This window comes from Sus scrofa, chromosome 16, assembly GCF_054392235.1.
Source record: "Sus scrofa isolate SSC_HxYL_T2T_F1_AM1 chromosome 16, Sscrofa_HxYL_maternal_Yorkshire_Landrace_v2.0, whole genome shotgun sequence".
Classification (NCBI taxonomy): Eukaryota; Metazoa; Chordata; class Mammalia; order Artiodactyla; family Suidae; genus Sus; species Sus scrofa.
In genome coordinates this window covers 57,421,058-57,447,739 of record NC_139398.1, presented here as the reverse complement: position 1 = coordinate 57,447,739, position 26,682 = coordinate 57,421,058, and the positions used below count along the sequence as shown (strand labels likewise).

The following is a 26,682-nucleotide window of genomic DNA, read 5'->3' as shown; positions in this document are numbered from 1 at the left end:
TGATGTGTCCTTGGCCTGGAATGTTCCCTGCACCCCTCTCAGCCTAGTAATTTCTCACATCTTGGTCCATGTCCTTTCCTCAGAAGAGCTTTCTGGACTGGCAGGATGAAGGTAAATCTCTTTATGTTATGTTCTAGCAGCATATGGCTGTATTTTCCTTCACAGATCTTTTTCAAGTTTATTGTTTTGATTTTTTGTGAATAATTTCTTCTTGTTAATTTCTTTCTCTTTGAAGAGGCTAAAATTGTATGCCTAATGACTTGCATATAGAAGCCCAATAAATATCTGTTGAACAAATAAAGTAATTAACACAGCCAAAATCTCCAGATGCTAATAAACAGAAAAAGCCAACATCATATTTCATGAAGAAAGATACTCACACTCACTGATTCATCTGTTTCTGGTGTTTCTGCTGTCCCGCTATCATAGTTTCCCAACTGAGCCATTTCTAAGTTAAAACAAACAAAAACAAAAACAAAAAAACACCAAGTTTAAGAGAAATAGGACACCTGCAACCAGGACAAGTCTTATGCTAAAACAAAAGAAAAAAAATTTCTCCAGTATTAAAAAAAGAAAAATTACTCTCTATTTTTTTTTCTTTTTACAGCCACACCTGTGGCATATAAAAGTTCAGAGCTGCAGCTGAGGCCTATACCACAATGGCACCAGATCTATGCCACAGCTTTGTGGCAATACAAGATCCTTAACCCACTTAGTGAGGCCAGGGATCAAACCTGCTTCATCAGAGAGACCACACTGGGTCCTTAACCCACTGAGCCACAAAGGGAACTCTAATGTGGGAAAATCTTAAATCCAAAATGGAAAAAACCAAAACCTGACATTTTGAAATTGTTCATTACATGCCATTTCCTCGAACCCTATCTCTTACCAATACCTGGACACAGGTGCTTCAGAAATGGGCTGCTGTTCATATCAGCAGGTTCGATGGCTGACACAATCATGACAGTTTGGAAAGGGTTTGGGGGGGGTGGCGGTGGTCAACGACTGTGCTTATATTCTGGTACTCAAGACAGACAAGCCTCTTCAGGCTCTGAAAAGGCATCAAAGATGCACTGACTACAGCTCAGAGATGACTCTCAAGTGGCAGTGGGCATCCCTTGTTCCATAACTTCACATTCACTGAGACACAGCCCTCCTGGTACATGAGAATTAGCAGTGTGTTGGAAAGGAAGCAAGAGTTGTTAAGGAGTCTGCAGTTGAAAACACTCGAGCTACCACCACTAAGAGCACTTATTAGTGACCTTTTGACCTTGAGCTCTTCCTCTACGAGATGGGAACAATATTATTTATCTGTTAGAGGTTTTTTATAAGTATGACGAATGATATGCATGCAAAGCTCTTAGCCTGTTGACTAACATAAACTGAGTACTCATTGAGTGTTGATTAATATCTATTACCATTAATTATATCATGTAAAGTTGTGAGTACTGGGCTGGATGCAACACGCCTGACAGCAGCCTAGATGCTACCCTGGTGGTCTGGTTAAGAAACAAAGCATCTAACCGCTCACCCTACACTGGAATGAATTAGTGAGAAAACCTAATTCATTACATTGTTCATTTTGATTTTTATGCTCAACAAAACAAAACATGCTTTATTAAAAAGACAACATGAAGGAATCTTGGCCAAAACTTTGATAGGGGGTTATCTCTAAGTGATAGGATCATTTATATTTCCTAATTTTTAAAAATTGAGCATGTTTAATAAAAAGTTATTGGTTTTAGTTACACATCTATGTGTATATTTAACATTATTTCTTAGGCGCTTAGAATTCCTTGTATTCATGTTCTTAGAAATATAATCATCTTTTTTTGGGAGAGGTTACACATAAAAGAAAAGAAGCAAAGCAGGGAGTTCCCGTCGTGGCTCAGCGGTTAATGAATCCAACTAGGAACCATGAAATTGCAGGTTCGATCCCTGGCCTTGCTCAGTGTGTTAAGGATCCGGCGTTGCCCTGAGATGTGGTGTAGGTCACAGACGGGGCTCAGATCCTGCTTTGCTGTGGCTGTGGCGTTGGCCGGCGGCTACAGCTCTGATTAAACCCCTAGCTTGGGAACCTCCATATGCCACGGGAGTGGCCCTAGAAAAGGCAAAAAAAAAAAAAAAAAAAAAAAAAGGCAGCAAAGCAATATTGGAGCATCACCTTTAGGTAAAAATTAACTAACTCCAGAATCTAAAATAACTGGAAATTGACACTAATTTTCCCAGTTGATGTGTAGGGGAAATTCACGAATTAAAAATGAGCTCAATACAAACTATGTGCTTTCTTGGTGTCATTCAAATGATGTCACCATCTTCTGTGACTAGCACTTTGGCTTTATGGACTAGGGGGTGGAGTATAATGTATTTAGTTGAAGGGGCTCAAAGGGGCAATTCCAATATTGTTTAAATAAAACAGCAACAGCAGCTAACACTTATTAAGCATTATTACATCTTGGGTGCAAAGGTGAACTCGAATAATCCCAAGAACAACCCTACGAATGGGTACCATCACCCGATTTTTGTGAAAACACCGAGACGCAAAGAGGCTCCTCACAGTTTGGTCAAGATCACACTGACTACAGTGCTGGCCTCCTGAGCAGACCCCATCCAGAGCCTCACTTCTAACCTTCAAAAGTCAGGCTTTAGGTCTGCTTGTGTAGGTGATGACAAGGATGGAAACAAAGGCAGATCAGAGTTTGTATTAATCACATTTTAAATGACTATAGCAAAGAGATTAAAAACTATCCTCAGAGCTGAATCAAGACAATTAAGTGTCAAGAGCTAAAAACGCAACTCTCAGTGATAAATTTGTATTGCTAAGCATGAAATGTGTCAAATATCACTATTAATTTTTTATAAAGACTCTATAAAGGCTCATAAGTGGGCCTCAGATTATTCACCTACCAAAGGTTCAGCCTCCAGTCATATTTACTGCCAGGTAAGCAAACTGTGAAGAGCTCACTCAGACTACAATTTCAGGATCTGACACAACCCTAACTCTACCGGCGTGAAGAGTCACTATAATACACTTTGACAGCCTCCCCCACTCCAATTATTCTCATAAAAAAACAAATTAAAAGATGGTTCTGTTTTAAATAGAGTTTCTGCTAAATAACTATTATCTGGCAAATACATATTATTTGTAAGCAGTGGGTAGTAATGGGATGGAACCAAGAGTCAGCTTTTGAAGCAGGAAGCTAAGGCATCATTTTGTAATGCCTGAAGAGATTTTTAAAACTCATCTAAATACCATTAAACATCTGCCCTTTTTATTTCATTGATTTAAACCATTTCTGAAGACTCATGATTCAAAAAGGTAAAGATGGTAATTTAAAAGCCGTGGGGAAAAAAATCTCTCCCCAGGGAACTTTTCAGAAAAGCAGCCACCAGTCTCTGATAAGTGATGAATCTGTTGTGGTATTGCTTTCAGTACAGTATAAATTTATCTGGCATTATCTCCTAGTAATGCATGCATCATTTCACTGGAAGCAAAGATTCGATGGCCATAAGAGCAAACAAAGCGGGGGAAATGGGAGAGCAGGCAAAGAGCAGCAGGTTCCTTGGCTGTAGATGGGAAAATGTCTGTGCCAACAGTTAGCATCATCACAAACAATTTAGCAAGATAAACACTGTGTGCAAATTCAATTTAATGAACCAGGAAGACAATTCTGAATGAAGGAGTCTATGATTGTTTTTGAATCTTTTCAGGCAGTACATAACCTAAGTGTTTTAAATGACAATCCCACACAATAATGTACCAGGAGAAGGTGGTGGTAGGGAGGGCTTTACCAATAGCAGGTTAAAAAAAAAAAAAAAAATCACTAACAAGGTGCGTCCTCCTCTCTGTATTTAATAACATTAGAGATATACTTTTATTTTTTCATTTGAATCAACTAGAAATCCTTTTACAAGTTTTAAAAAGTGCTTTCCTCCCACTGGCTCTCCTGTATATTACTCTTTTTTCATACTTTTGGGAGACAAGTAAGCAAAAGAGACTTACAAATGCCTACCTCTAATTTAAAGTTAATCTATCATAGTTATCAGTTACCTTACTTCCAAATCACCTTACATTTAAGTATCACATTTAAATTAATACCCAGAGAAGATGAAAATCAAAACAGTTCCTGCAAAAAAAAAAAAAAAAAAAGGAGTTCCCATTGTGGCACAGTAGAAACGAATCTGACTAGGAACCATGAGGTTGCAGGTTCGATCCCTAGCCTCACTCAGTGTGTTAAGGATCCAGCATTGCTGTGAGCTGTGGTGTAGGTCACAGATGTGCCTCTGATCCTGTGTTGCTGTGGCATAGGCCGGCAGCTGTAGCTCTGATTCAACCCATAGCCTGGGAAACCTCCATATGCTGCAGGTGCAGCCCTAAAAAAAAAGAAAGAAAGAAAAAAGAAAAAAAAAGAAAGAAACCCTTCCTGGACACTCTGGAACTGTCAGGCTGACAGGCCTCCAGGATTTCAAGGTCTCTCCCCTATACTAGGTCAACACATACTTACTTGCTCCTCAAGATTCAACTTATAGTTCTTTCCTTCAAATCACAAAAGGGCCCCAGACTTGGACTTTTCAATAGATAGAGCCAAAACATGAGGAAAAAAGAAAGACTTGCAGACTCTTCAATGAGGCCACAGTGCATATAAGCAAGCAAAAGGTCATCCAACCAGGTTACTTACCTTCCAGAGGGTCCTTATTGAGGCCCAGCTGGCTAATGATGTATCGAGGAATGTCAGTTTTAATACCCTGTCCTTCTTTTGCATGGCCTTCTGCTGCTTCCAATAGGTAGTAAAATTCTTCAGGATCAAATTCCTAGTAGACGACAAACAGAGATGGACACTTCTAGGAGCCAAAACTGTCTGAGGTTTTATCACGTAAATCTCATTCATGGTAAAATTGCTGGATTGTGGTTGTAAGTTATTTACACAGAAAGATGGCAAATGGGTTACTCCATTAAAAACAAAAAAACCCCGTAAATTTCAGTTTCCATTAAGGTCTAATCATATTCAGAGTTCCTATCATGGCTCAGTGGAAAGGAATCTGACTAGCATCCATGAGGATGCATGTTCAATCCCTGGCCTCGCTCAGTGGGTTAAGGATCCGGCTTTGGCATGAGCTGTGGTGTAGGTTGCAGACTTGGCTTGGATCTCACATTGCTGTGGCTGTGGCGAAGGCCAGAGGCTACAGCTCTGACTGGACCCCTAGCCTGGGAAACTCCATATGCCGTAGGTGCAGCCCTAAAAAGACTACAACAACAACAACAAAGTCTAATTATATTCTAAGACAATACATTTATATATTTGGTAACTCAAAGATGGCTACCATTTCCAGTAGCCTTCCAATGCAACTTTGAAGGTATGATGCTCCACTTAAGATAACTATCGTATTCAAAATGACCAGGTCTGAATTTTTAATTGTGCCTTTTTCAGTAAAGTTTTAAAAAATCTGTGAATCACATCCCCAAGACTCCATTTCTCTCTTTGCACAAATAGGCCCAAAAGGAGTAAGTTAGAATGCATTTTTCTCAAAGGTTTTCTAGGAAACTCCCTTGGTGGAAAGAAAAATCTCAAAATTACCACTTTTATCACTGAACTCCAAAAGTAAGTTATTAATATTCTTACACTGTGAGCATTAAGATAGAAAAATATGAAATTAATACTTCCAGTTACCTCTGTCTTCTATAAAAATTTGGTAACACATTTTTCTTAAGTATTTTACTTTCCTTGGCTATCTGTTGCTTCTAGTAAGTCATAAAAATCTTTCGGCTCACATGCCATGGAATTTATGTGTTTTCAACTGTTATACTTCGGGATTTAAAGCACAGTACTATTTTCAGTTCTGTTTCCTAGATTGTTTCCCCCAGGATTTTTTTCCCATTTTGATTAGTGTACCAAATAGGCAACTCTGGAATCTCAGCATTTCACCTGAGAATTACTCAGGAGTTTCTAAAGGCCATAAGAAAAAGGATGTTGCAATGGAGGAGAGCCAAAGCAATGTCCACACTCAGTACTGATTATATACCTACAACAGGAGACAAAGCAAGCCTGGAACTATAGGCTTAAGAACTGGTTGGAGGAAACAGTCCATAAAACTCTGAGACTTCAGTTTCATCTAAGCTTTAAACAGCAGGGAAACGAGCAGCATCTTCAAATCTACTTCCAAGCTCACATGTTTCTGTCTTTGATAGGCTATAGGTACTTTTACTTTTTTTCTTCTGATTAAGAGTGATTATTGCAAAAAAAAAAAAAAAAGTCATTTCCTCTTTACAGGCAAGATCTCTCTTAGTATATCTGCTGCTGTCCAGAGAAGCAAGTTCCAAGGCTACATGGTATTTTCCTTCAGGTTGAACAACTGCAGGAAGTATAAGCCTGTGGCATAAAATGCAAAAAGTACAACACGAAGAGCAGGAAGAAGTCAGTCTTTCTTCCGCCTGCATCTGCCAGTCACATAGTTCTCCTCTCCAGAGGCATCCAGAGTATTTTATTTCCCTTTATCCTTCCAGAGACATTCAAATGCTGAATGGTGCTTTTGATTCTGTGACTCTAAGGGTCCCAGCCATTGATGGAAAGCCTTTCTCAGCACATCCTACCTTTCTCCTCAGGACTTTGTTCCACATCTCACTATGCACTGATGTACGTTTATAGGGCTCTAAACATCTCACTATTATAAAAGACTAAGAATCTTAACTAGAACAAGAGCAAAACCAAAGCAGTATCATTTATATATGTGCGTATACATGTAAAATTCTGAAAAGCTGTACTGTACATAGTGTTATAAATACTTTCATGGCTAGCCAAACTTTAAAGTGAGTAAAGCCCCATAAATTTTTTCTTGTGTTTGAAGCTACATCTTGGTTCCCACTGTTGACTGAAATCTCAATTAAAATTACAGAAAATAAGGCAAAGATTTTAAAACAGGAAAACAGAAAACGGTCACTGAGTAAAGAAAGTATAATTCACATAGCAAACTAATCTTGGGAAATCTCACTCCTTCAGGACTGGATAGGGCCCTTTCATGTTCTCCAAGTGGGGTGCTGCCCAGCACTTATTTCGATCATGGCACATTTAAAAAGGCACAATTATAACCCCAGGTCACCGGATATCCCATTCCTGATTTCTCTACATCTTGGCAACTCCAAAAAAGTAAGGCATGGTGAGTGTTTCAAATGAGCTGTAACATAAAAATTACACTGAAGTAAAATCAAACACATTTTTTCATAATCATTCTTCTGGTTTGACCAGAATGTGATATGACTATCTCTCAATATAGCACAAGTCCTCAAATACTTATTTAAAACCAGACAAGAAAATGCACACATCGACTTCAGCCACAAGGGGGGCAGACACCAGAAGTAAGAGAGGCTACAACTCTATTATCTATAAAAAGGTCACCACACCAAAAACCTATAAAAATGAAAAGACAGAGGACTATAACTCAGATGACAGAAAAAGGAAAAACCCCAGAAAATCAGCTGAGCAATGAGGCAATTCTCAGCCTCCAGGAAAAAGACTTTAGACTGTTGATGCTGAAGATGATGCAAGACATTGGAGATAAACTGGAGGCAAAGATGGATAACTTACAGGAAACACTGACCAAAGAGATACAAGATAAAAATCTTAAACAAGAAGAGATGCAAGGAGTTCCCGTCGTGGTGCAGTGGTAAACGAATCTGACTAGGAACCATGAGGTTGTGGGTTTGGTCCCTGCCCTTGCTCAGTGGGTTAACAATCCAGCGTTGCCATGAGCTGTGGTGTAGGTTGCAGACACGGCTCGGATCCCGCGTTGCTGTGGCTCTGGCGTAGGCTGGTGGCTATGGCTCCGATTGGACCCCTATCCTGGGAATCTCCATATGCCGTGGGAGCGGCCCAAGAAACAGCAAAAAGATAAAAAAAAAAAAAAAAAAAAAAAAAAGAAGAGATGCAAAATGTAATAACTGAAATAAAAGATTCACTAGAAGTAACCATCAGCAGAATACAGGAGGCAGAAGAAAGAATAAGTAAGGTGGAGGACAGATTAGTGGAAATTACGGATGCAGAACAGAAAAGAGAAAAAAGATTGAAAACAAATGAAGAGAGTCTCAGAGAACTCTGGGACAACATTAAATGCACCAACATCTGTATTATAGGGGTGCCAGAAGGAGAAGAGAGAGAGAAGGGGACAGAAGAAATATTCCAAGAGATCATAGCCAAAAACTTCCCTCACATGAGAAAGGAACCACTCACTCAAATCCAGCAAGCACAACGAGTACCATATAAAATAAACCCAAGGAGGAACACACCAAGACACATATTAATCAAACTAACCAAAATTAAAGACAAAGAAAAAATCTTGAAAGCAGCTAGGGAAAAGAAACAAGTAACATACAACGCAATCCCAATAAGGTTATCAGCAGATTTTTCAGCAGAAACTCTGCAGGCCAGAAGGGAGCGGCATGATATACTGAACGTGATGAAAGGAAAAAAACCTCCAACCAAGATTACTCTACCCAGCAAGGCTCTTATTCAGATTTGAAAGAGAAAGCAAAATCTCCACAGATAAGCAAAAACTGAGAGAATTCAGCAACACTAAACCAGCCTTACAACAAATACTAAAGGAACTTCTCTAGGCAGAAGAGAAAAGGCCTCAATCAGAAACAAAAATACCACAAATGACAAGGCTCACCAGTAAAGGTATATATACAGTAAAGATACGAAATCATCCGTGCACAATTATACCACCAAAATCAGAAATCATGAGAAGAGGTGGGTACAAATGCAGGACACTGGAGATGCACTTGCAATTAAGAGAACAACAACTTAAAACAATCTCACATACACATAGACTCTTATATCAAAACTTCAGAATAACTGCAAACCAAAAATCTACAATTGATACACAAACAAGGAATCTCTGGAGAAGAAATATATCTCATAGTAAATAAGTTCATAACCCACCATGAAGGGGGTCATTTGACATCATTCTTGGAATGCTGAAGTCTTCTTAAATCTGATTCTGATTTCCTTTCCATCAAAGAATTTATGATAATTATAATTAAATAATGCCACTGTACAATTAAATAATACAGTTCTACAACTGTATTATTAATAACCATTTCTCTCCATGGTACAATGTAAGGTCTATAATGTCTTGTTTATCACATCACCTAGAATGGTGTAATGCCTATATTGAAGAATCAATAAGATGGAACAAATCGTGAGGAAAAAAAAAAAAGAAAAAGCACACATGGACGTCATCATCAACATTCACGTCTTGCTGTTCCTCTCAACTCTTTCCATTAGCCTTCGTCTTTGAAGCCATGCTTCCTGGTGGCCACTGCTTTTCCACGGTGAACAATAAATAACAAAGTCACCTCGAGGGACAACTTACCAGGCACTCTAATAACCGAGCAGGGCGGGCAATAACAATTAGGATCTTCCGAACTAGTTGTTTAATAAATGCCAGCTCTCCACTTTCTGAACGGTCGTGAGCCTATAAGGAAGCAATGAAAAGAATGATGAGACAGAGATGCTCCGCTAAATGGAAAAGAAAAACAGCAGTGCATGGTAATTAGATAACGGCAAATGCTCAAAAATTAAGTGACTTAGAAAATACTTATAAAAGATTGATAAGCAGACTAATTATCTCTACATAAATGGACACTCTTAAACTTCTGTATCTACAAATGGCTCTATTAGCTAAATTCTAACAGCAATACTTTGATTTATTCTCTGTTAAAAATTAAATGTGAGGACGCTTTACCGTGAACCATGAATGCAGGAGACATTAAAAGTTTATGACACATTAAGTACATGATACAATTAGAGTGGGCAGCTGATGAGGAACCCTGATTTTCCAGATGGAACTTCTTAAATGTATGACATGGCTAACATAGCGAAGGGCTGATTTTCTTATCCTGGGCATTTATACATTAATGAAATATATTTTACATATACAATTAGCCTATGAATTAGTTATTTCATAAAATGCACGAAGTTGTGCATAGCTTATTTCTTTTTTTTTTTTTTTTTTTTGCAGCGGAATATAGAGGTTTCCAGGCTAGGGGTCTAATCAGAGCTATAGCCTCTGGCCTACGACAGAGTCATAGCAATGCGGGATCTGTGCCGTGTCTGTGACCTACACCACAGCTCACGGCAACACTGGATCCTTAACCCATTGAGCAAGGCCAGGGATTGAACCCGCAACCTCAAGGTTCCTAGTCGTATTCGTTAACCACTGAGCCACGACGGGAACTCCGTGCATAGCTTATTTCAAATGTGAGGTGAATAATGTTCATATTTGGAGATACAGATAGGGATAGATAGATTCAATTTCACATATTTAATAAACAATAGCTAGGCACTCAACTCAGTAAAATTTAACTGACTCAAAATGTTTTAAAATTTTGTTTTACATATTGCCTAACCTGTGAAATCTAAGTACAAGAAAATCCTGATAACAAAATTCAGTTTAGTAACAGTCATTTTATTTATTTATTTATTTATTTTATGTATTTATTATCTTTGCTCTCAGGGCTGCGTGTGTGCAGCATATGGAAGGTCCCAGGCTAGGGGGTAAGTTGGAGCTGCAGCCACCAGCCTACATCACAGCCATAGCAACAGTAGGATCTGAGCTGAGTCTTCGACTTACACCACAGCTCACAGTAAAGCTGGTTCCTTAACCCACTGACCAAACCCTTGTCCTCATGGATACTAGTTGGGTTACCGCTAAGCCACAAGGGGAACTCCAGGGTCATTTCATTTTTCAGTGATATTTTCTTGAAGAGGTGAAGTAAATCTGTATCAAGGCAGTCATAAAACCAAAGTCTTAAAAGTTTACTACAAACTTCATGCTCATTTTCAGGCTTAATTTTTAAATTATCATTTGCTTTCCTCCAAGGATTAAACAATATATGAAGGTGATACTGGAGTAACAATATAATTTCACAGCTATAGTAATAAACATTTAAAATAATTCTCTCTTTTTTTGGTCTTTTTAGGGCCGTGCCCATGGCATATGAAGGTTCCCAGTCTAGGGGTCTAATTGGAGCTATAGCTGCCGACTCACACTAAAGCCACAGCAACACCAGACCTGATCCGCATCTGCGACCCTCACCACAGCTCACCGCAATGCCAGATCCTTAGCCCACTGACTGAAGCCAGGGACTGACCCGACATCCTCACGGATACTAGTCAGATTCGTTTCCACTGAGCCATAACAGGAACTCTTAAAATCATTTTTAAAGGTGCTTTATTCTGACAAGGACTCGTCCTCCCAAAAAAAGCACTAGCAGACTAAATTTATGCAGAATGACTATACTTAGCAGTAGTATGTTTACTGAATTTAAGCCATCAAATCAAAAGCAATTTTCCAAAATGTAGGTATAAAAACCAAATACAGGCAAAAGAAAAACAGCTAACATTTAAAAGAAAAAGTATAGAGAAAATGACCATTGGTGAGTAACTGTAGAATACAATGAGTTCAAGGACAGCCAACAGGTAACTATAACTATAGGAGTTAGGAAGCAGGAAGGACACTGGTACATGTATACAGACACATACGTAATACTTAAACTTTACATTTCCACTTTTTGTTTTTCAAAAAGAACATTTTTGGGGATATAAAATGAGTGCCAAGAAATGTGGTTATATCCCTTCTTTATCCTTAATCAAAACTCAACAGAAAATGTTAAAGATAAAGCAAAAAAAAAAAAAAAAAAAAAAAAAAAAAAAAAAAAAAACACCTAACTTATTGATTGAAAACTTGAGTTAAGTTAAATATTTGAGTTTCCTCTTACTATAATAATTCCTGCCGCATAAATTCAGGAATATAATGAAAATCCAAAAAGCCTAATCATGTTCTGGTGGTCTCTTCAAGGAAAAACAGGCACTCTGTATCTTAAAATAGTCCGTTTAGGTTATACCAATTCCATTTCAAAAACTGTAAAAATAATCCAGTTCATTCCCACTTCTCACTTCTCAGAACTATCAGCCACAACCAAGGCCAAAACACACAATGAGCTACACTAACACAAATAATGTTTTATCTACTATCATTAAGAGAGGAGGAGAACTTTGTTAAAACAACACCAAACCAAACCACACACTCAGCATGAGAAGAGAAATAGCTTTGCGGCTGCTGGCAGCAAGCTCCAATACTCATGGATTCCCTGAGTTTGTATGTTAAGCATTGGCCACTATATTACAAAAAACTACTGAAATTTTGATTTTAGAGTAGGTGATACATTCCTACGTATTTTATTTTCTTTGGCTAAATACATCTAGGTGAAAAAAAGAATGGAGACATAGAAGCATTCATCTGGAACTGACCTAGACCTCAGGACTTTAAAAAGGCATCAGTGAAATCAAGCTGCTCAACCTCAGGGGAGCTCGGCCTGAGTGTGCAAAAGATTGACAGTGGGAAAAGTGGCCTGGAGACAGGCTGGGCAGGTGCACTATGTCATAGCTGCGAACTGACAATAATTGCGGGGTGGGGAGGGCAAAGCAAGGCCTCACAATTTGGCTCTTTTCAAAAGGAACAAGTTCCCCTGTTAGCTCCCAACTCTGGAAGGTCACTGTGAATGTGATTCTGAAGGTAGTGGCAATTTTCATGAAAGGACTGAAGGAAAATGTTTATCTGAAAATAAACGAAAAAACAAAAAATTCTTATTCATACCCAGCAATGCTCTTTATGCTACACGTGCTACATTAAGCATGTACATGCTTCTCCACCCAAAAGAGAAATCTCTCTAAAAGTCACCAATGTTAATATATTATATGATGCATTCGGATGATTTTTGAAACCCTAAGATTTTTTTTTAATTGCCATGAAGCAGCCTGCCAAATCTATCATACAGAAACAAAATTAAGTGGGAGAGTTCAAAGGAAATAGCTTTGGCCATTGATTTTACCCTTTTTAAGCAAATGGCTATGAAGGAATGAACCACAGGACTGGTAATTACGGTAATATCCTGGGACAGAAGTGTGGAATTAAGGAAGAAGCATCTCATGGAGGTAAATTAATTTTCATCATAACTGACAGCAGAGTGGGTCCATGACAAATTGGAAATTTGACAACAAAACCCTAAAACAATGTGTTCACTCAAAGGTAGTCTGAGAAACACGGCCTTAGTGGGCTGCAGGAGGTTGAAATGTGAGAAATAAGGACGGAGCATAGAAAGCTCTGTTGTGAGGTTTAGATGGGAAAAGGAGGAAAATTAGTGGTTGCTAGTCCTAGAGGGATCGACTCATCTTGCCACAAGTAAATACGGCACAAGCAAGGACAGATGGATTTCTAGGAAACTAGGATGCCAATATTTTCCTTCAGTTCCATGCAATTATTTACATAATCATGCTTAGAGAAAACCACCTACGATTTTATTTACATGAGTATAACGCATGCTGATGAGATACAGAAATACAATCTATCCAAATATATAGGCTAAACAGGTTTAACTTGTAGGCTGTGGCTGATCCATTTCAGTCAGAATGGCAGTATTATGCCCTAATTCTCTTCCATTGTGCACACTCCCTTCCTGTCCTGGGTGTTATCAGGAGCTAGGCATGCAAGTGGTAGGCCTGGACAGGGGCCTGTGTTTATCTATCATTTCAGCAATTGGATATTTTGTTAGAAGAAAAACTGACACTAATGAAAATATAAGTTGCCATTTACTACCCCACACCATATGCAGGTTAATTAATAGGACACAGGGCCTGGAAGAAACCAGCGATTTTCCATTTAGCTTTTCCAGATATTAGCACTAGATAGCACCATCAAATAACACACATACAGTCAGGCAATTTATAACTTTATGGTTAAGAAGGGGGGGGGGGATCACTGTTTCAAAATCCTTCACAATCCACTTATCCTAGAGCCATAGATTGGTGGGTCCCAAGGTTCCTGTAGAGGTTATTACATTAACTTTCTATTACTCTAAATGTTGACCAGCATCAGTTTATAGCAAGTAGCAATCTTTTTCCTTTTTCTTCTTCTTCTTCTTGGATTTCCTGGAATATGAACTCCATCTCATGGTTAAAACCTGTTAAGCAAATGCTCTCGTAAAAAATTTCTTTTTTCAGGGGAAAGGCATAACAAATCAGAAAACTTTCTGTGGTGTGGGGTCCATACCTCCTGGAGCAACTTATCTAATTTGTGCTGTAATTCAAGGAAGTATCGTGAAGTGATGAGGCCCTGGTGGGATTTATCCAAGCAATCTCGAGCCAGTTCAATAATCTGATGGTGAGTGAAACTAAGCACTCCATCTGCTAGGGGAAGAACGTGGTCCGGAGAGTAGCTGGTGATAATTTCCTTTAGCCGCTCCTCCATCTGAGCTGTAGCCTGTTTAGGGAAGACGTGCACACACGGATGTAAGACAACATACATGTAAACAACTCCATCATCACATTTACCTAGCGTGTTCAGAGACCTCCACAAATTATGAAATAGAACCCCAGAAGTGAAATTTAAAAGAAGCCTCACTTTTGTATGATACTATAATGGTACCTACCTATCATTACACATTTGTCAAAACCCACAGAATATATACAACACCAAGTGAGAACCTGAATGTAAATGATGGACTTTGAGTGATTGACGTGTCCACGTAGGTTTGTCAGTTGTAACAAGTGGACCAGTGCGGTGGGAGGTGGGGTGATGTTGATGGGAGGGGGTGGTATGTGTTTGAGGGGGTTAGGTCAGAGAGTTGGGGGAATGCCCCTGTACTTTCTATTCAATTTTGCAATGAACCTAAAAAGGCTCTGAAAAAACAAAATGTATTTGAAAAAAAAGAAGACTCACCATGTGGAGAAAAGATTTAAGGTAGATAAGAGAAACTGAATCTCCCAGGGTGATAATTACTTTTTTTTCTATGCCCTATCAAATGTAAAATGGTCTATGTGAGTGTCTTCAAATCACTCCATATCTGTGAACTGCTGTGCTCTCATTTCAGATCTTGGGCTCTTTGAGACAGATTGCCAAAAATATCAAACACTGTAGCTCTGTTTGCATCTACTCAAAGATCAAGACAGTGGCTAGGGGGCCACAGGGTGAGCCAAGAGATTGTTCTCTGGACTGTGTTGTAATACACTGGACTTATACCGTCTTTATCCTTTCTCAAAAAGCTACATCATGGGCAAAAGGCCAAGGGGGTTCCCCCGGTAAGCTAAGTCTAACATTTCCTTCCCAACTTTAATTTCATTCTCTAGGCTCCTCGATTGCCTAATCAACATTCCTTGCTTGTGCTGTTAATTGTATATTCAGGAAGATTCCTTCTGCCTCCTGCTCCCTTCTAAAGTCCTAACCAGTATTAACTAGTATAGTCAGAATTTGTTTCCCTGGTGAGCAAGTAACATATGATAAATAGCTAAAACGGCCTGAATCAATGACATCAATGCTGGGTTCATTACAAGGAATAAGTACTCTACTCCTGATTTATGAAACCAAAGATTCCCTTTTGCTCTCTTGCCTGGGGTTACACAGGTGGGGCGGGGGGATCGGGGCGAAATGGAGAGACTGCTTCTCCCAAATGGGTAGGGACCCTCTAGTGCAAAAGCGGTGGAATGGAAATAAGGGGACCTGTCAGAGGGCAGCTCCTTGCAGCCAGGGCATCCGGCAGCAACCCTTCTGCAAGGCCTCTCTGGCTCAGCTCAGGTTCTGTTTGCCACGCTAGTGGGGAAGGCTGCAACAGGACCTTCATGTCTCACTTAAGAGGGTTAAACTTTTAATTGCTAAAGAGATTGGAGATCACAGAAAAGAAAAATTAGATGAAAAAAGTAAAAGACTTCCGTGACATATACCAATGTACCAGGTTCTGAGAAAGAGAAACAGTCACTGCTGGACAATACAGAAGCAGGCCCAGAATAGGTAGGTGCAAAGGAGCAGCAGAAACTAAAGGCCTTTCGAAGCCAATGCCACCCCCCCAACCCCGCCCCTCACCAGCACCTCCCCGGGACAGGATGGCCCAGTGGGCAGGACAACCAGGGGAATTCACTTTAGGGCCAGCTCAGCCCACAGAATGAGCAGGAAGTTCTCAGCAGCTTTTGGAAATGTTTAGGGCTTTTATCTTTCTAAAGAAGGTGGTGCTGCTGTTTTACCCAAATCATTACTGGACTGGACCATTACTTCCCACAACAAAACCACCATAAAGATGCTTAAACCTACGTTTGCCCGTCTGTTCAGATGCTAGGCATCTTCAATTCAATTCATTACCTTCGGGAACCTTTCTTTGTAGACATGGTTCATCATAATTATTTCATGGTCACAGCAGGCGGGAGAACGGCCAGGGCTGCAAGCAAAGCAAATTACCCTTTTAAACTTGCCACAGCATGAAATGAAAATAAGCTTTTTATTTATAAACAATTGGTTGCATCAAAAGTACGATATGCAACCTTCGTAAGAAAAGCATATTAGGTAATAAACTACAAAATTAGTCATTAGGTCACACACGCACATATACACAGACACAAAGAAACCCTGCGCTGGATTCAAAAAAGAAAGTTCCAGAAGTAGAATACCACAAATTAATTATAACTGCAATATAAAAGTTCAGAAAACATAGTCTTCAATTGCAATTCTATTTTGTATGCAGCATGCACTTATGTGGTTCTAGAAACCAATTAATGAACTGCAATATAAAAGAAAACAGGGTAGTGACAAACAGCAACATCTAGGGCCCGCTGAACTGTATAATTTCACACTTTTATCCTACACCTGCGCTCTGCCACGTACCATTGAAGAGGTTTAAGAGTGTTCCATGGCACAGGTGTCACCACTGAAATCCATTTTCTAGCCTAGCAAATGTTTATTTGAGATGCTGAGGCAGGCACTGCGTACAATATGAAAGAGAGGCATTTCATACACTGTGCATTTTTATTTCCATATGAGGCTTGTGCCTCTTTCTAGCGCTACAGAGTTGGGCGGCCTCAGCGTGAGCTTTCGTATTCCCGAGAGGAGAGAGCAGCTTGTACTAGGCATCCTAGGGACTCCTTTCATAAAACCAAAATGAGCACCCAGGTGGTAGAATAAGATGGTTTTCAATGAATTCATAAAATTGATCTTATTCTATATCTCAAAAGGGTCTAACAGAATTATCCAATGTGGCTATATTTAGGACCTGACACTAAACAAGAAAGGTGCAAAGGGAAAATCCTTCTCAGCAAACTTTGATGTTCAACTGAACACTTGACAAACAATGCTTTATAATAAACCTGAAATATATCAAAGTGGATCAATTCGGTAGCAGGAAGCTCTCACAGTCCAGAGGACCAGAGACGGCCTACCCTGTTCCCCAGCAGAGAAGGGCCTGTAGTCTCAGCCATGGAGACTGCAGAAGCCTGCAGCTGTCAGTCCCTTCAGGGGTGGCCTCAGTTCCAGAGTCCCCCCCACCCAAGCCTCGGTCATTCCCAGGGTACCACATCCCATGACTGAGGCAGGGATACAAAGGAAGAGCCCTCTGGCCCCCAGAAGGACAGCTCTGAAGGGTTGTGTCATCTCCAGAGCTCCCTGTGGCAAGGCTGCAGCTAAACTTCTTCTGCCCAATCCTGCTTCCTCCCCTCCCTGTCACAGGTATAATTGCTGTGCAACCCCTAGTAAACACCCTGGTCTCTGTGTTAGGTCTGCTTCCTGAAGAACCCAAATGTGACATCTGGTATTTTTTGAGACAAGGCCAAAAGGAAGCTGGCCCTGCTCTGTATCAAACAGACTGTGTGGCATCCACAAAATTCAAGGGATGAAACTCCTAACAACTCACTCAAAATCCTGGAGAAAGTGGGACTTGTGATGGGAAGAAAGATTAAATGATGGCGGGCAGAATTCCAAAATACGGAATCTGAATTCCACATGTGAATTTGAACATGCTGTCCCTCCTTATCAGCCAAGCTTCTCCCTCTGAAAAGATTATGTAGTGCCATTATTAGATGGTCCAATGCCTAGTTTTTCTAGGGGGTCCCTGTAGTTCATCATTGTTACTGCTCCCACAACAATTAGCAAATTGTAAGCATTTAAGAGAAAAATAAAAAGATGGCTTTCAGTTCCCATTGTGGCGCAGCGGAAAGGAATCAGACTATGAACCATGAGGTTGCAGGTTCGATCCCTGGCTTTGCTCAGTGGGTTAAGGATTTGGCGTTGCTAGGAGCTGTGGTGTAGATGGCAGACTGTGGCTCGGATCCTGTGATGCTGTGGCTGTGGCGTAGGCAGGCAGCTGTAGTTCCGATTGGACCCCTAGCCTGGGAACCTCCATATGGAACAGATGCTGGCCTAAAATTAAAAAAAAAAAAAAAAAAAGGAAAGATGCCTTTCGGGGAGTTCCCATGGTGGCACAGCAGAAATGAATCTGACTAGTATCCATGAGGATGTGGCTTCAATCCCTGGCTTCGCTCAGTGGACTGGGGATCCAGTGCTCCCATGAGCTGTGGTATAAGTCGCAGGCACCTCTTGGATTCCATGTTGCTGTGGGCATGGTGTAGGCCAGCAGCTGTAGCTCTGATTCAGCCCCTAAACTGGGAACTTCCATATGCCTTGGGTTCAGCCCTAAAAAAAAAAAAAAAAAAAAAAAAGAAAGAAAGAAAAAGATGCTGTTCAATGGTAATTCAGGATATCATGGGTAGATGGAATGAAATAACACTATAGTCATAGTAGTTCATAAATCAACACGTATATGAATTAGAGAACACAAAGTCTTCCCTTGAAATGGGTGAAAAGAGCTTATCCAACTAATTGAAATTTTTCAATCAGGTCTACATACCTCAAACTTCGGGAACGGGGGCGCATGGGCGTATTCCTGCATCTGTTCTCCGTGGCGATGCTTTCAGTGGTACAAAAATGTTTTGATAAGAAGTGTAATTCATCTGGTGTTGGTTGATATGGTAACTGATGCAACTTCTCCTGGGAGGAACAGGATGACTGAAACAAACCAAAGCGAGGTTTTAGAACTACCTCCAGAAGAAATTCTTTAAAAGAATAGGAGATCACAACACTATACTTTGTTATCTCACCATTTGATACGGTTTCCTTTTCATGTTATAATTACAACAGCTAGTGGCTAAATGTATACCTCGATGTTGTCTCTAGGAGGTCAAAATGGCTTCCACGTTTCAACTCGTTTGTCTATAAGATAATTTCCCCAAAAGATAGTTTTATTCTCCGGAGAAAACCCAGGCTCTAAAAATGGACAGGACCCAGTCAAAGCCAGAGCAACGAAGTGACAAACGGAGTAAGAATTTGTGTGTGTTCAATGACAGATCAGTTCTCATTCTAGTGTGGTACCCTCACTTCTACCACTTGCCAAAACCAAACACTGTCACTTTTAGGTAAAAGACGTAGAATGAATTCTAGGATATATAATCGTAAAGAAGGTAATGGGTCTCTCTTACAAAGCATGTTGTCCTTTGTACCATCAATATATGCCCTCTGTAAAAAGTGGAGGGGATGAAGAAGATCCTTGTCTTACAAATACCCCTGGTTTAAAAACTGCAAATTTTTTTCTATCTTCTTTAGCTTATGCTTTTTCATTTTTCTTTCTTTCTTTTCTTTTTTTCTGAAACAGCTTCAGTGGTGATGAGTTTTTTATCCCTTGAATGTAGATTTGCTCTTTGAAAACTGTCACTCAACACTTGGAGCAAAGTAAGGTAGAAAAGGTGAGTGGCTAAAAAACACCGCTTTTAATTAGTCTGAAAAATATATAACCATAAAGTAAAGTGACTGCCCTTTTGTATGGTTTATTGAAAGGTGGACCCTATAAGCAATTTTAACAAAAGAGATCAGAAGTGTTTGCGTAGTGTAAACACAGGATAAGCATATTTTGAAAGACACCCTTCATTGGAACATTCTGTTCTAGTAGGGTTTTTTATTTTTAAAAAATCTGCCATGTTAACAGCACGCTTCACAAACACTGCAGCACCACAAGGAGGTAATGCTAGAAATTAATGAGTAAAGCTTAAAAATATCCTTCTACCTTGAAATTATTAAACATACTGAGACAAAGAGGAATTTTTACAATGTAATGAGATTTTATAAACTATAAAAATGAAAACACTACTAGAGAGACGGATGAGGTAGAACAAAGCTCTGCTTTTGACTTTTTAATAATTTTTAATGATTATGTCTTATAAAGTATCAATACCCTTATTGTAAAACATAAGAAAATCAGTTAAGAAATTTTTAAACTACTAATTCCTTCACAAGGTATTTTATTTCTATAAACTAAAGTAATTTAAATACAGGAAGTATTTTCAAAATCTTAATTATTTACCATGTCAATTCTATGTTTTCTACTCATTTTCTTCAGATTTTAAACAACAGTTTATACAAAGGGCAAATGTTTTATATCTATATGTGTATATATGTATGTATGTATGTATATATATACACACATAGAGAGATAGAAAGATTTTTTTCTTTTTTTGCTTTTTAGGGCCACATGTGTGGCATATGGAAGTTCTAAGACTAGGGGTCTAATCAGAGCTACAACTGCCGGCCTACACCACAGCCACAGCAACGCCACCAGATCCAAGCTGCATCTTCAACCAACACCACAGCTCTAGCAACTCCAGGCCAGGAATCAAACCTGCATCCTCATGGTTACCAGTCTGGTTTGTTTCCACTGAGCCACAATGGGAACTCCTATATATATATATATAGATATATATATATATATATTTTAAAATTAGAAATAAGTGGAGGTTAGCATTCCAATTTTTTTTTTTTTCAAAACTGGTTGCCCTTTGCATTCTTATACATTGTGTAGAATGAGTTTGTCAAATTCTACACAATGATTTGCCAGGATATTTGTAGGAATGGCCTCATAAATCTGGGGAGAACCAAAGCTCTACGCACAAAGTACAGGTATAGTCTTAAATACTGTCACCATGAAAAAAAAAGAATTAAAACACAAAAACTAAGTCAAGAAATCAATAAAAGAATAGAAAAATCAACGCCAGCAGGAAAGAGGCAGCATTGATAAAAGCAAAGATAAGAAATTAGCAAAGAGAAAAACAGAATTAAGAATTTGAACATATGTCTCAACAGTAAATCAATTTCCACAATTCTGTACTCAAGATTTCAAAACTCCCAAACCCGGAAGTTTATTCATAAGTTTACAGTAATCCTTTCTGGTGGCAAAATATCAACTGAACTAATGGAAAGCTAGTGAAAATATGTACTTAATCCACTTAGTGTGAATGTTGATTCAGGTTGCCGTAGAAATATTAATATATTTGATTATGAGCTGCTGGCCCAGTTGCTGCTGGGTTGTTATGTACAGGACAGGGAGGATCATGTTACATTTCTAAAATGTGAAAATTAATTCCAAACACACCAGGCTCAATAGTTTCACGTAAGGTATTAAGGACCTGTGCTTGCACAGGAAGGACACAAGCAACTTCAGGGGGTGGTTCCCTCTGTGGAGGAAGGGAAGAGAAAGAGACTGGGTGGGAGGGGATTTAGTTATATTTAATATTTTATGTATTTATGTATTTATGTATTTATTTTCTTTTTAGGGCTGCACTTTCATCATACGGAAGTTCCTAGGCTAGGGGTCCAATCGGAGCTGCAGCAGCCAGCCTACGTCACAGCCACAGCAACACCAGATCTGAACCTTGTCTGCGACCTACACCACAGCTCCCAGCAACGCCGGATCCTTAACCCACTGATCGGAGCCAGGGATCGAACCCGAATCCTCATGGATACTAGCCTGGTTTGTTACCACTGAGCCACAATGGGAACTCCATAATATTTTTTAAAGGTTTTTTTTTTTTTTTTTTTTTTTTTTTTTTTAAGTGGGAGCAAATGTAATAAAACTGTTAATATGTGCTAACTCTAAGAGGAAAATTGTGTGGTTATACCATGTATTTAGCCATATAACTGAACTCTTTAGGGAATGCGCCCTGGGGTTACTGATGGGGATATGTTAAAATGAATGATGGGATGGGATAAGTGTTATAATTCTAACAGTGTTAGAGAAATGAGAGGTAAAGGGCTTCTCTGGGGAGAAAGCGTCTTCATCTCAGTTGGAACCAGCACAGTGTAACCGGGAATAGGGTGACACCAAACCCAAGGCAGCCAGGATGAGTCTGTGGAACTGGGAACAAGTGTGGCCCTCACAATGGCCCAGGGATTCAAAAGGTACCAAGTAGGGCCCCCAATGTTCAGGGGTCCGCCGCAGCAGAGATCACGGACCCAGAGGAGAACTGGCCAGGACAACAGGTTGTGGGCTTGTCCTCAGCACCTCATATGTTTACAGAGAAGATATTTCCGCTGGTCAATGCATCCTCGAAACAGAACTTTTGCAGTGTTTCAAGAATTAGTTTGAGAGTTTCCCAATAAATTGAGTCCCACGACTTTATATTTCTAGCATGTTCTCTAAGTGCAGTTGGTGCCAGGAAATCTGCCAGGAAATCACCCAACCTGTTTGTAGGTCTTCTGCCTACATCATAAATCAAATCCACTTTCAAAGAATGAAGATTAATTTAAAAAAACTGTGCTTCTACTTCTTAAGGCAATTAGAAGAGTTCTCTGAAAATGCTTCGAGTGATGATGTCATTCAAATAAGCAGTTAGTCTCTCAAGACAACCATTTTGCAAAGGACAGTATTCATATGCATGCATAATTTTCCACTTGTTATTATTAAAAGTTATTTTATAGTCACACTTTATATTTATAGGTACTTACATTCTTATCTCCATTCTTTCCCTCAGCAGAAAGTAATTTACCTGGTAAGAAATATATGGGACATCTTCCTACTGCTATGCTTTCATATTACTTATTTTAAAATTAAAAAGAAAATTTTTGACCAGAATTTATCTTGGAAAAGTTCCATAAATTAATTTTAACTATGAAATTTAAAGTTAAGAGAAACTGCAATACTAAATATTCTTTGGAAGGACTGATTAACTTCATATGACTAAATCTTTCCAATTTCAGAATAGAGCATTTTAACAGTTGCCAGTTTTGTAGTTTCCATAATACCCAAAAGATAAAGATGTGTTTATATTTCAGCATTAGTGATTCTGGAATCCAGCTAACGACAATTATCTGTAAAACTTAAGCTGTATTTTCAAAGCATTTCTAATCTGAGCTGCAGCTGCCGGCCTACACCACAGCCAAAGCAACGTGGGATCTGAGCTGCATCTGTGACTTACACCACAACTCATAGCAACATCAGATCCTTAACCTACTGAGGGAGGCCAAGGATCAAACCCAATCCTCATGGATACTAGTCAGGTTTGTTACCACTGAGCCACGATGGGAACTCCTTCAATTCACTTTTTAAAATAATGTCTACCTTGCTAGTTAGGAGTGGAAAGAAGAAAGACCCTCTTCTCTCCCCTGTTTTTCTTGCAAAAGAGGAATTTCTGTATCCAAACTACAATGAAATCTGACTGAAGAGGAAAGCAAGGTGATACAGTTAAAATAACAAGAATCTGGAGTCAAGGAACATGACACAAATACAGGGCCTGGGGAGTTCCCGTCGTGGCGCAGTGGTTAACGAATCCGACTGGGAACCATGAGGTTGCGGGTTCAGTCCCTGCCCTTGCTCAGTGGGTTAAGGATCCGGCGTTGCCCTGAGCTGTGGTGTAGGTCAAAGACGCAGCTCGGATCCTGCGTTGCTGTGGCTGTGGCGTAGGCCGGCAGCTACAGCTCTGATTCAACCTCTAGCCTGGGAAGCTCCATATGCCGTGGGAGCGGACCAAAGAAATAGCAAACACACACACACACACACACACACACACACACACACACACACACACACACAAAAGGGGGGGGGGCCTGGGGAGGATTAAGTGAAAGTTTGTATGCAAAAGCCATAGACCAAAGGGCCAACTACTCTGTTTACTGATAGTTGGATTCTAATTGGAGATGCCCATGAGTCTAGGGAAGAACGTCACATAAAAGTTAAGTAATTACTCTTTTTTTGCTTTTTAGTCAATCAGTTTTAGCATTCATTTTCACACCATGGCTGCCCACGCTTTCAACATCTAAACTACGGGCCAGTAGCAGTGATGCTCACTGACACAAAAAACCGAGGGTGACTTTACTCTTATTTAGTGACAGTTTTATCTACTGAAGCCACTCAGGAGTTTTAAGCATCCCTTCCTGATGTGAGGCTGAGGTGCCACTGAAACTATTCAAGGTTGTCAGGTTGTTTTGCAAAAATGATATAAATGGACAATAAACTCACAAACCACAACAAAATGGAATAATGAATAGAAAAATAAATTAATCCTCCTCAATAAAATATTCTAAGGAGATGGTAAAAAACAATCCAGCTGATTTTAACAATTCACTTTTTTTCTCTAGAAAACACACATTATATTGCATCTGGAATTCTGGAAACATAATATAAGGCGTGCGTGATCTCAGTTAAAGTTTATCAATTTAATTGCAGTTTCTTTTCAATTCAAGTATTCTTAAGTGCTGAACCTATATGCTTAGCACAGTCCTGGAGTTTATGGGAAAAATAAAAAATAGATACTCCTTTGCAACAAATCACAGATTTTGTTGTTGTTATTGTTGTTGTCTGTCTTTTCTAGGGCCTCTTCCCACGGCATATGGAGGTTCCCAGGCTAGGGGTCCAATCGGAGCTGTAGCCGCCAGCCTACGCCAGAGCCACAGCAACACAGGATCCGAGCCGCGTCTTTGACCTACACCACAGCTCACGGCAACGCCGGATCCTTAACCCACTGAGCAAGGGCAGGGATTGAACCCGCAACCTCATGGCTCCTAGTCAATTCGTTAACCACTGTGCCATGACGGGAACTCTATTAATCATAGATTTTGACAAAATGGACATGGAAATGACTCCAAAGGGGCTCTAGAATCATCAGATCCACATCCTGGCTGGTGCAAGAGCATTCAGAATAGCCCAATAGGTATTTCTTGAACATGTACAATGTACTAGGCTCCTTCTAAATGAGCACCAGCTTCTAAAGCTCTGAAGACACAGATGTCCTCCAACAACACCAAATTAAACTGAGACAGCATATATATCTCTAACCCAATGATTCACTCCCAGTAACTGTGAGGGCCCCTGTTGAAATGCTGTGGTTTGCCATAAGGGTATCTATCCTTCTTCCTCTACCCTATTTTCATGGTTTCTTCCTGTCTCTTTATTTATCTTAATTTGCTACTAAGTTCTTTTCATCTCTCCTTAACAGAAAGTTCTTATCCAGAAGGCACAAATTTAAGGCTTGCCATTTTTTTTCCTTTGAAGGAGAAAAAACAAAAAACAAAACTCTGCATCTAAGCCACACAAGAAAAAAAGACCCACGCCATCAAAGTTTAATGGCATCTTCAGTACTAATATCACTGATGTGGAACCAAAGCAATAAAACCAGATTGTGTTCCCCCACCCCCCCGTACACCAAATGGTTTTCAAATGCAACACCCAATCTCCTCCCAACTGGTGATTCTGGGACCTACTCAATTTGTGCACCATAGTATAAAAGCTTGCAGCAAAGACTATGTCCTCTTTATGTTTGTCAGCTCATCATTTGATGTGGAACCTATTCCAAGGGGGCAGGCATGCAGAATTTATCTTCTTACTACTAGAAAACACCCAGAGAAAGCACTGCCTGCGTAAGAGCACTGGGGTTGTGAGAGAGACGAAAAGTCAGGCACTTACAGAGACCGTGGAGCTGGGCGTGTTTGTCCCATAACCAGAGGAGGGGAGCGAAGCCAAGGACCAGCGGCGTCCATCAGTCCTGCTGAGAAAGTGAGATTAGCTTAGGCCAACACTGGAGTCCTGTTACATGGGAACCCAAGGGAAACTGAGTATTTTTAGTAGAACAAATGACACCAACACAGTCAATGAGGATGTGGAAATGTTCAGCAAGGGCCAGAATAAACAAACATTATACAGCAGGTTGACTTTTATTTAAACTGAATCAATACACCCAAACAAGTAGAAAGTGAATGGGTTGATCCATATTATTGATCTCTCACTAATACCCTTTGACAAAATGAATACCAGGGATAATTACATCGGTCAGACTCAGCAGATCCAGATGAATAAAAACAGAAAGGGGGGAGGAAAAACCCTCTTATCTGGAAACTGATAACCCGGGCCATGATCTTTGGAAGGGCCTGAATTCCCGCAAGGTTCAGGAGCCTGTGGGGATTCCCACTGCATCTTAATGACTTTCCACTTTATTATTTTCAAGGGAACAGTGCTACTCATCACACCTAGCGAAGAAGGGATCAAGGGGCTCACGGCCGGCTCAAGCCTTCAGTGGTAAATAACTTTGGCACTAAGAAAGTGACTGACCCTGCGCTTAGAATCTCTTAAGAGCTATTACCTTCTGACATGACCTGGCTTTATAAAGTGTGCCAGCCAACGCCTCTTGCAGAGCTGATGAGTATGCAGCCCAGCTCTGGCCAGTGATGGAGGTGAAAATGGAAATTCTCTACTAGTGATAGAATCTAATGTAAAGAGACGAGTTAACCTGCCCCAGTCATAGAGGCGAATCTATCAGGAGTCTTAGCAGAGCGTGTTTCTTTTTTTTTTTTTTTTTTTTATCTCTAAACAGTAACAGGATGGATAGCTTCTGAGTTGAACTCTGTTTATGAATTAGGGTCATTACAAGGGTTTCAGAAGAGTTGTTGAAGAAATAAAGACAACACTGTTGCTAAGGCAAGGGGATACCAGAAAGTCGATGTTCTGAAGTCTCGGGCATTCCAGAACCATTATTTCATTAGCAACTTTGAGTAGGACTA

General features: G+C 39.8%; 1 protein-coding gene across 49 annotated transcripts in view; it reads right to left on the bottom strand.

The window, feature by feature from the left end:
* The window catches only part of MAST4 (microtubule associated serine/threonine kinase family member 4), a 589,108-nt gene that overhangs the window by 52,262 nt on the left and 510,164 nt on the right, over window positions 1-26,682 (bottom strand). For 26 of the 49 annotated variants that reach the window (XM_085002340.1, XM_085002344.1, XM_021076753.2 and 23 more), the window contains 7 exons: window positions 25,592-25,670; window positions 18,716-18,873; window positions 16,183-16,258; window positions 14,104-14,313; window positions 9,367-9,468; window positions 4,680-4,812; window positions 381-448 (listed from right to left, as the gene is read on the bottom strand). In XM_085002340.1, coding sequence (XP_084858466.1) covers window positions 381-448; window positions 4,680-4,812; window positions 9,367-9,468; window positions 14,104-14,313; window positions 16,183-16,258; window positions 18,716-18,873; window positions 25,592-25,670 — 826 coding nt within the window. Of the gene's footprint in view, window positions 1-380; window positions 449-4,679; window positions 4,813-9,366; window positions 9,469-14,103; window positions 14,314-16,182; window positions 16,259-18,715; window positions 18,874-25,591; window positions 25,674-26,682 lie in introns of all 49 variants that reach the window. The other 23 variants (XM_021076752.2, XM_085002345.1, XM_021076748.2 and 20 more) reach the window with 1 other exon arrangement.